The sequence below is a fragment of the Tupaia chinensis genome, unplaced genomic scaffold (assembly GCF_000334495.1).
Source record: "Tupaia chinensis unplaced genomic scaffold, TupChi_1.0 Scaffold000275_1, whole genome shotgun sequence".
Lineage (NCBI taxonomy): Eukaryota > Metazoa > Chordata > Mammalia > Scandentia > Tupaiidae > Tupaia > Tupaia belangeri.
This window is the reverse complement of record NW_006159757.1, coordinates 8318954-8330042: the sequence shown is the minus strand read 5'-3', so window position 1 is coordinate 8330042 and position 11089 is coordinate 8318954. Positions and strand designations below refer to the sequence as shown.

At 43.9% G+C, this 11089-nt stretch overlaps 1 protein-coding gene across 3 annotated transcripts in view; it reads right to left on the bottom strand.

Annotated features, from left to right (window-relative positions):
* The window catches only part of IL15RA (interleukin 15 receptor subunit alpha), a gene marked incomplete at its 5' end in the record, with an annotated part of 41685 nt that overhangs the window by 3150 nt on the left and 27446 nt on the right, over positions 1 to 11089 (bottom strand). Inside the window, 4 exon segments of one of the 3 annotated variants that reach the window (XM_006150061.3) lie at positions 6543 to 6575; positions 7183 to 7284; positions 8673 to 8771; positions 10548 to 10742. In XM_006150061.3, the coding sequence (XP_006150123.2) occupies positions 6543 to 6575; positions 7183 to 7284; positions 8673 to 8771; positions 10548 to 10742 (429 nt within the window). 3 annotated transcript variants of the gene reach the window in all.

Below are 11089 nucleotides of genomic sequence, written 5' to 3'. Positions count from 1 at the left end.
CCTGCTGACATGGCCAGTTAATGTTGTTCAATAACCTTGCTACTAATCCTTGTCCTTCCTGGGCAAAGTGACTTGGGGATGAAGCTGGGACAGGAGTAAATCTATGGGTGAAACAAGAACCTCAAAGGTCCAAAGCTGGAATGATGAGGTGGGATGAGGATGACGAGGCTAGCTTTTAGGAAAAGGATCACCTGCTAAACCCAGAGTTAGGAAGACAGGACCACAGGTGACACAGCAGCCATGCAACTGGACCTATGTGGGAAAAGCTTCTAGGTTTACTAGGGAGCTTTAAAGGGCTTCACCCTCATGACCATCAGTCCAGACCATGTATGCCAGTTTACATTTCCCAGGACTTGGCCTTCAAATACATTTCTATGGAAAACCAAGATGTGTATAAGGATGTGGAGAAACACTCACACCCTCTACTGGCTAGAAATGTAACTGGTACAGTTTTTTCGGGGCCATTTCCAACCAACCACAAAAACCTTTTGATAACTACACCCTTTGACTCTAATCCTGATAGGACTTTATTCTATGGGCATGGAGAATTATATACAGAGGTATTCACTCACGTATTATTTAAAATAATTTTAGAGATGTTAATCTAACTCTTATCAATAGAAAATTAGTTAAATAAAATGTAGTATACACATACAATGGAAAAATTCAACTATTTAAAATTAGGAGAACTTGCAGATGGCATAATGATTATGCTGCTAGACTCCCACATAGTCAACTGCTGTTAGAGTCCTGCACCCAGCAGCTTAAAACTAACGCTGGGCACATGTGCATGCATGCCCAAGATCCTGAGAGGAGAATGGAGGAGAAGGAATTGCAGCATGGCCATCTTCCCTGGGGGATGATTTCTCTCTCTCTCCCTCTGTTTCTCTGGTGAGCTCATGCACGCACCCCATAGCAAAAATCGCTGGAAAAAAAAAAAAAAAAGAAAAGAAAGGTGCCCAGCCCCATAGCCTAGTGGTTAAGAGACCCAGATCCCACATAGCCTACCGTGATTCAAATCCTGGCTTAGTGGTTTGAGAAACATGCCGGGTGGATGAATGCCCAAAATCCTGACAGGATGGATAAATACAGGAGATGGGATTGTGGCATGACCACACCCCATTGGGAACATGCTTTCTCTCTCTTTCTGTCCTGTCTTATTCTTTGCTAAGTGTACTCATTCTCTGACAAAAAAATTTATATATATATAATTATATATATATGTGTGTGTATATGTATATACATATATTTATACACACATAAAATTATATGTGTGTGTGTGTACACACACACACATATACGTGTGTGTATATATATTTATATAAAATGGATCTTTTTAGTAAGATGGAAAGATATCTATAATATCTTGAGCAAAAAAAAGCTGGTTGAGATAGAAACGAACCCAGAATAATTTTCAACAAGCCAAGTATCCATATGCACAGAAAAACCTTAAGGGAACAGGAACCGCATATAGCATAATAGTTACGTTGCTGCACTCCTGCATGGCTGACCGTGGTTTGAGTCCTGGACCCAGCGGCTTGAAACTCATGCCAGGCACATATGTGTGTGTGCCCAAAATCCCGGGAGGAGAATGGAGAATGGATTGCAGTGTGGCCATTCCCCCCCTGGAGGGTGATTTCTGTCTCTCTGTCTCTCCAGTGAGCACACTCCCTGTAGCAAAAATCTCTCTCTTAAAAAAAATAAACTTAAGGAATGTATACCAAAGTGTTAAGTAATGATGAGATGATAAATAATCTTTATTTTCTTTTCATAAAATGTTTTTTCCTCATTTTTTGCAATGATACTATAACCAGAAGAAACAGTAAAGTTATAGAAACAAAACAACTACTGAGTAAATAAAAATGCACATAGAAAAGTTGTAATAGAAAATATGAAAAGAATAACAGAAAATGTGAGAAATTAGTAAAAGATGTTTTGAGCTTTTAGACTTGACATAAATCATCATCATGATTAAATAAATATTTTTTAGCCAAAATGTTGTGCTGTGTCTTCACAGTGGCTAATAAACTTGGCATGCATTTATTGCTTATCAAGTGATTTATTGGAAAAGGCAAGTTAGTGTAAACTGTAGTTCTTCTTTCTGTTTCTCTCTCTCTCTTTTTTTAAAATAATTATTTGTTTTGTTTCTTCTTTTTCTTTAATTTGACCCGAGAGAAATAGAGAGAGAGAAAGCAAGCCGCCAGGTGTGAGACTCAAACTGTAGTCAACCATATGGAAGTCCAGCACCTTAACCACCATGCTACCTGCTGGCCCCTCCTGTTTCTTTTTAATTATTATTATTTTAAAAGAATTATTTTATTTAACTTTATTTATTTATTTATTTAACCAGAGAGAGACAGAGCAAGAGAAAGAGAGGGAAAGTGAGAAAGCAAGCTGCCAGGTCCAGGACTCGAACTGTGATCAACTATGTGGGAGTCCAGTGCCCTTAACCACCACACCACCTGACGGCCCCTTAATATTACTTTTTAATGCTAGAGGGCATGTGTGCACAAATGAGAAAGAGAGAGAGAGAGAGCGCGCACCACCCAGTGGGGCCTGGTCATACTACAATCCTTTTTCTTTCGATTTTCCATCCTTTCAGGATCCCAGGCACATATGTGTGCCCATTATGAAGCCAATGGGACCTGGACTCGAACCCAGGTTAGCCATGTGGGATCCAGCTTCCTCTGCATTGTGCCTAGCTGATGTGCTAGGGAGCCAGTCTGTTGTTTCTTTTCAAATGAGAGTAAGAACTGCAGAATCAAATTCAAGAGAGAAGAGGGCTCTTGTGCCAATGATAAAGCAAAGCCATTTGAATTCAGTGACATAATCCCAGACCCTTAGCCTCTTCCTCAATTATATCCAGGCAAATTTTATAAATAAAGAAAAGCCAGAATGACCAAGACAATGAATTAACAGATCACCTTCCAAGTTCTCCACCCTTTCATGCTTCTTGGGGAGTGTGGATCAGAGAGAGATTTGGTAAGATACTAGGTTGGTGGGAAAGTCATGTTGTGTTTTCCTATGCAAAAATGCCTCTTAACTTTCCTGATGACCCAATAGAAGGGAAAAGGAGAAGCAGGAGAGAGGAGAAAAAGTCAATTATCATTATTGCACATGAGTTCACAAAGAACAGTATATACCCTGCCACCTCCCACACCAGCACATGACTAGACTGGGTCTAGAATGAAGGCAGCTGAGACAACCAGTGGGCAGAACTGGCATGGATGATGCAATGTCCCCTGTGAATATGCAGGGAATAGTCATCCCTTAGCAGCTCCTGACAGAGTAGGCCAGTCACAGGCAGCAGTGCTGACATCACTGTGGCCAGAGTGCTTGTGTGCTTGCTTCAGAGGAAGGCAGTTGGGGAGGAAGAAACCCAGTTTCTTACTTGTGGGCTATCATTTCTTCTCTTTCTCTTATTGTACTGAGTACAGGATAAGTGTTAGATGCAGAGTAGTGACTTAATATTTAATTCATGGACTTAAATCTTTAAAATTACATACATTTAAAATGAAAATTTTAAAAAGAATTAGCTCATTTAATTATTATTAGTTTTTAATGTGACCAAAGAGAGAGAGAAAAAGTGAGAAATCAAGCCACCGGGTATGGGATTCATAACGTGATTGACCATGTGGGAGTCCAGCACCTTAACCACCATGCCGGCCCCAGTGACATTTGATTTTGAATGAGAGATCTGCATTTCATAGCAGTGTAGGATCATACCTCATACAAAGCAGGAACTCCATCTATATCAAGTAGAGAAGTAATATACTATAGAGGCAGCTCCTGTCAAAGGCTGAGCATATCAACTATAGTAAGTTTATTTCAGATATGAAAGACTATGAGGCATACCAGATTGAACACCTCTTTCCTCCTGGTGTACTAAATATGGCAGTATACATACTGTCGTAGGTGGCATGCTGGACATTTATTTTACAACCCATAGTCTTCAAGAACACTCTAGTCAAAGATCAGAGACCAGATGTAGAGATCGTTAAATAAAGTTATAGGTAAAAAGGTCTGCCAGTGGGCCAGTAGATATTTAAGACAATGAAATTACGAACCACACTTCTTAAATACTGGCTAAAATACTAAAGCCAGTAATTATCGATTTGCTTCCTCAGTCAATATTTATTGAACATCTACTATTTACCATTTTCTATTGAATTAAAAAGAGTAACTTTTTAAAGTAGTGATAACCACTTATGTAAATTAAAAAGCGAAGTCTGATGTTGTAGAAATGGGTTGATTAAGGTATCAGTTAATTAGCTGAGCAACCTCTATTATAAAATATCACTTAAAAAACTTTTTTGGGGGAACCAGCAGTTAGAGTAATGGCTATGTCGCTGGACCCCCAAGTAGTCGACCGCGGTTCGCGTCCCGGACCCGGTGGCTTAAAACTCACGCCGGGCACGTGTGCGTGTGTGCCCAAGATCCCGAGAGGAGAATGGAGGAGAAGGGATTGCGGCATGACCATCCCCCCTGGGGGGTGATTTCTCACTTTCTGTCTCTATGTCTCTCTCTGTCTGTCTGGCGAGTGCATGTGCCCTATAGTGAAAATCTCTCAAAAAAAAAAAAAAAAACTTTTTTGGCAGAATGGTTATGTCACTGGACTCCTACGCAGTTGATCGCAGTTTGAGTCCTGGACCCAGTGACTTAAAACTCACGCTGGGTATGTATGTGTGCATGGGTGCCCAAAAATCCCAAGAGAATGGAGGAGAAGAGATTGCGGGCATGGCTGTCCACTCTGGGGGTGGGGGGTAATGTTTTTGCTTTCTGAAACTGGTGAGTACATATGCCCTATAGCAAAAACCTCTCTAAAACAAAACAAAACTTTTTTTTTTTAGGATTTTGTCACAGGGTGCAGGCACTCACTGGAGAGAGACAGAGACAGAGAGCGGGAAGGTGAGAAATCAGTCCTTGGAGGATAGCCATGCCACAGTCTTTTCTCCTCCATTCTCTCAGGATTTGGGATACACACATACAGGTGCCTGGCATGAGTTTCAAGCCACTGGGTCCAGGATTCAAACCACAGTTGGCCACGTGGGAGTTTAGTGACTTAACCACCATGCAACCTGTTGGCCCAGGTGGTGGTGTGATTAATGTTTTGGGTCCCACATAGCTGACGCTGCAGTTTGAGTCCCTGACCTAGTGACTTGAAACTCATGCCAGGCACAAGTGTGTGCATGCGTGCTCCAAATCCCAAGAAAAGAACAGAAAGGAAGGAATTGCAGCATGGTCATCCCTCTGGGTGGAGCGATTTCTCACTTTCCCACTCTGTCTCTCTCAAGCAAGCACATGTGTCCTATGGCAAAAACTTAAAAAAAAAAAAAAAAAACAAAAACTTTTTTTTAATGCCAGAGGGCATGCATAAAAGTATGTGTGTGGATAAGAGAGAGATGAGAGAGAGAGAAAGCAAGTACCTCCTAATAGAGCCTCATCATACTGCAACCCTTTTTCCTTCAACATTCCATTCTGTCAGGATCCTGGGTACCTGAACATGCCACTGGTGTGTTTGTTCAACCCAACAGGGCGAAACTTTGACCAAGGCAAGCCATGTGGGATCTAGTTTTCTCTGCGCACTGCCTAAGATGTGAGCTATGCGGCTGGCCCTGTCATTAATATTTTCTTAGGAAAGTGAGCTCGACTGATTGCTTCTTCATGTAGAAGTAACAACACCCACTGATCCAAGGAGCCAGTGAGTGTCTCTGTCACACGTAACCGTCTCAGGGTGTCTTAGACCAGATGTCGTATTTGAAGGCACTGTCACTGAGTGCTTCTAGGCATGGTTTTAGTTTTTATACCTTGTTAGCAGACAGAAACTTGACATGTAATGACATAGATCTTGTTTTCATCTCTTTGCTGACAGTCACTTGGTTCTCTCGTATAATTTTTCTTCAGAAAACTGTGTTTTATGTGGGAATTCCAGAGACTGTTCCGCTCAAATATTGGATCCCTTCTCACTGTCTGCCTCTCTATTTCCCTTCGTTGCTGCTGTTGTCCTCTTCTCTCTTTGGGCTCTCCTCTCCTCCCTTTGCTGTTTTCTTTCATTCTTGCAAACTCTCTTCCATGTCCCTCCTTAGACTCACTAATACGTGCTTTCTTTTCTTTCAGCCTGTGTTGTGTATGTCTTCTATAAAAAGCTTTTTTTTTTTTAAGCTGAGAAATATGGATAATCTCTGTGAGTGTCACACCCTGAGAAAGGCCCCTGTGGCTCTGACAGAAGGGCATAGTTTTAGTGACAGCAGCAGAGGCCATGGTTTCCCAACACGCCCTGGACAGGAGTCTGGCACTACAGGGCGCTGGTAACAGCTGGTCCCTGTGCCCTCGCTGTGGTGAGTAAGCTCTCTGGTTTCACCAGCAGTAGCCTGACAGTTAGAAGCTACTGATCTTATAAAATAGAGTGTCAACTGACTCCTTATCTGCCGGCGACACCTCCAGGACTAAAGGGAAGGCTGAATGGGCAGCGGGCTGGGCCAGGACTCCAGAGTCTGCAGCCACCCTGGTTGTAAACACACTGGGCAGAGGAAGATACTTACCAGTGGCATCCCTTGAACTGTACGAGTATACACCTGCAGAAGAGAGAGGACAGCTTGGTCATGCCTGGAGTCCTGAAGGCACTAGTTTCCCAGGAAGCAGGAAAATTCAATGTGGCTGCCACCTGAACCTTGGGAGACCCACAAATGGCATGGTCAGATGCATCTTAGCAAAGGACTAGCAGGGCACCTGGCTGAAGCGCTGGGCCACTTTAACAGGCAGGTCTACCTGGAGAAGGTTCAGTTACCCAGGGTGCCTCCATCCTATGGGTCACAGCTGCTGACCCATGGAAGGCTTCTGCTGCCCTCTCGCCGCTGTTATTCAGAGTCCTGAAAGAGGCTCTGCTATGCAGGTTAATAAACTTAGCCATATCACCTCTGAGAGGTGACTTTCTTTTCCAGCTGCTGTGGTAGAACACAGAAAACAGTGACCAGGCATGGAGGCTGTGGCAGGCTGCTCAGTCAGTCTCAACTTTGGAATGGATGGCATAAAGCTATGCAGTTGTCTTGTGGCATATCTTAGAGAAGCATTCAGGACACTGGCCTCCCTTAGTGCCAAACTAGTGCTGACCTGGTATCTTGTGGGAGGTGGAAGGTGTGAGTTCCAAAGTCTTTGTTGTGGTCTGGGAGAGCTGATGACTACCTGTCCCTGTGGTTCCTGGGGAAGGTGGTTTTGATGGCACCAACCGGGAGCCCGGCATAACAGCTGTCTCTCTGGTCACTGTGGGAGATAAAGTTGCTGGCTCTGTAGGAAATGCCAAGACAACAGAACATAAATATTTGGACTAGTCTCTTATCAGCTCTAATGTCTATCCATTGGAGTGGCGACAAGACTCCACAATACAATTATCTTTCTTTGTGTATATAAAGAAAAGATCCCAAGGATGTGAGCAGACTCAGGCTTGTTTGTAGAGAAGGCATGTTAGACATTGAAAGATAGACCAGTGCAGTTACATTTCCCAGGCGCAGCTCCGATGCTGATTTTAGTTTTTATATGTTGGCATAATCTTTCTTTCTTTCTTTCTTTCTTTCTTTCTTTCTTTCTTTCTTTCTTTCTTTCAAGAGAAAGAGGTTTTTGCTATAGGGTGCATCTCACAGAAAGTGCATTTCTCACAGAAAGTGAGAAATCAACCCCCAGGGAAAATGGCCATGCCACAATCCCTTCTCCTCCATTCTCCTTTTGAGATCTTGGGCATGCATGCACACACACCCAGTGTGAGGTTTAAATCACCACATCTAGGACTCAAACCGTAGTCAACTATGTGGAAGTCCAGCAATGTAACCATTATGCCATCTGCTGGTTCCCACAACATTTCAAAATAAAGGGGAAGCCTGAGAGTTGACCTGTCTGGACTTTACAGGACATGTCCTTTGACAGCTCCAATCTCAAGAAGGGAGGGTAGTTTAGGTCCCTGTCTTCCCTGGAAGACAAGTCTTCCAATTTCTGTACATCTTGCAAATAGAGGGCCTGACTATCTTCTAGACTATCTTTTCAGGGATGCTTAAGTATGTAGCAAGTGTATTGGAGGACAGAGACAACACCTCCCTCTGGAGCAAAGAACAGACATATTCACCACCAATTATAAAACATTCCGGTCCTCTAGGGCCAGGTGTCCTCCTCTGCAGTGCAGCCTGCTGAATATGCAGGCACCTGTTCAAGCCCTTCCACGTTGCCTCTGGAGGACTGGAGAGCAAAGGAATCCACACAGACCTGATGGTGTTCCCTCTGCTTGCTGTGTTGTGTATGGAAGTCCTTCATCTCTCACCCCAAAATGTCAAGTTTTCTGCCTGCACTCATGAGACTGTGGCAGACTAACAGGCAAGTGAGGTCAATCTCACACTATCTCCAGTTCTTGACAAGAATAAGTGTCTACAGCTAAAGATGATCTGACATATCAATAGTGGATTTTAAATCACTATTAATTATGCACATGTGGAACCTGGATAACAAGCAACTTTGATTTTAGAAAGATTAAGCCACTATACATCCTTATACTTGGCATTAACTAGCAAGTATTTTCTATTTCCGACATCTGCAGGGGACACCAGCAGTATTCCATGAATCTGCAGGACTTTGGGAATCTGGGTGGTAGTAGGGAATAGGAATTCTTAAAACATTTCCAACATTCCTACCTTTTCCAGAAGGGGAGGGGCTCTCTGGGTGTGGGGTCACCCCTGCCGTCACTACTGTGGAGGGTGGCACTGGCCTTTGGTGACTCAGGGAGGGGTCTCCTAGAGAGAGGAGAACCACATGGAGTTTACAATCCTGAGAGGGGGACCCAGACAGCTTCTGGAGACTAGAAAAATATCAATATATAAATTCACATGGAAAATCAGCTTCTGAGTACAGAGTAGAAGGATGGGAAATTGTTTCCTGGATGCAAGCTACTTTGTAGCATTTCCAAAAAGACTGCATAAGCTAAGTATCAAATTCCTTTCATTTTTGATTGGAATGATATCGGTTTTTCAACTCCGTTTTGTAATACTCGCTTTTGCAAATCAGTGGATTCCATTTGTTGAGCAGAATAAAGTCATTCAAAGTACAAGAAGTTTGAGAAAAAGTATGAAGAGAGCCGTTAGTGGTAAAAAAAAATGTATATGTGTGTATGGGGAGCTTCGGACCAGACGAAACCTAATGATTCCTCCCATCTTTGCCTGTGAAATTGATTCCAGGTTCTCTTCTCCCCTATCGTGGCTCTATTCAAGCCTACAGCTCCTGGATTCATTCACTCAAAGGAAGGGGAGCTTGAGGAAACATAACTTACCTTACGGTGGAAACTTCTTATTTTTGCCAATGGATCATGGTTCCCAGTGAGTCCCAGAATGGGACAGAGTGAGCCACCACAGAAATGCCTCATCCCACTGTCACCCAGCTCTTCGATTCATTTGTTCCAAATTTCTGGGGGTGGGAGTGAGACTAGGTCTCCAGATGTGGGAATCTAAGATTATAAATCCCAAGGAATGTCCCTCCTAGAGTTGCCCTTCAGCAGAGTGAGTTTGCTGTAAGATAGTCCGCTTTTGAGGCTGGCAAGTGGCATGGTGGTTAAGGGTACTGGATTCCCACATGGCTGATTGCGGTTCAAGTCCCAGACCTGGCAACTTGCTTTCTCACTATCCCCCTCCCCCTTCTCGCTCTGTCCCTCTCTGGTCAAATTAAAATAAATAGATAAGTAAAGTTAAATAAAATCATTTAAAAAAAAAAAAAGACAATCTGCTTTCATCTCCTTACCCAGAGAGGAGTTGGGAGCTGTCACAACTACCCTATAGCTATATAGTCTATAGCTCACACTGGACAGGCACCAAGTATACACTGACTGCTAAATCATAATGCTCTTGGGAGAACATTGGTTAAACTTTATGGGACTTGGTTTTCCTGGAAATAACATTTAGTGGCTCCCATCCCAAGACCGTTTGGCTTTTTGGGAGGATGGTTATCCAGTTGTGGCTAGTTTAAAGTCAATTTTTGTGACCTTCCATTATCCTTGCTCTTGAGCATTGGCTAAATGCTGTACAGGGGGTCTAAGCTGAGGGGATCCCTGCTCTAGGATCCGCCTGTCTTCTGGGCTACCAACAGACGAGGTCAGTGATGGGCTCTCTGCAGTCTGCTTCATCATGAGAAACGCCCTCTGAGAAGCAGGCATGCTCCTGAGCACACAACCTGTCCACGGCTGAATTGTCTTGCTACTCCAATCTCAAAACATAACACGAATGGTGTAATAGTTAATATTCATTTAGTCCTACAACCACAGTGCTGACCTCAGGTTTTATTTTCTAGATGACCTACCAGAATTTGAACCAGAGTGAAGGGTCTTGTCCAAGATCTCACAGATGGTAGATGGCAGAGCCAGGATTTGAACCCTGCACTGTGTGACCTCAGTGCCTATGCATTCCCACCTGTTGTTATCCCGGACCACAACACAGGTCTCTCGGCCCCTGAGATGGGCTCCCTGGGCTCCCATACTGCAGCCCTGCTGTCCGAAAGGGAGGATGCAGGAACTGGCTACTTACTGATACACTTGAGATTGGGAGTGGTCCAGTGAGTGATGTTCGTGGTCTTGTTCAACACGCACTCGGTCAGGCTGGATGTGCCGGCTTTGCGCTTGAAACCGGAGTTGCAAACGTACCGCTCCCGGGAGTTCAAGTTGTAACTCTTGACTCGGATGTCTGCGTGCTCCACAGAGGCAGGGGTCGGGCATGTGACACCTGCAAAAGTGCAGAGAAGAGGGGAGAGATGAGCAGATTTCAGCTCGTTGGGCGGCGTTCTCAGGAAATACACTAGCAGTAGTCCATAACTTGGTAGCCAGAGTTCAGCTTACTTGAGGGTCCCTTAAGGTAAACTTGAGAGTCCAAGCATTTGGAATGTTCAGGAAGGGTACCACTGTCTGCACACCTTCCAGGAGCCTTGCCTTAAATGGCAGCTCTCTAGCAGAGCTGGAGATGGGGGAGTCGATAGTGGAACCCCCCTCGTTCATTCTCCATTTCCCGCTAGTCCTCAAGCCCTCAGTGTCCCTCACAGGTGTCTGCCACTCTCCACTCCAGATAAGCCTGGA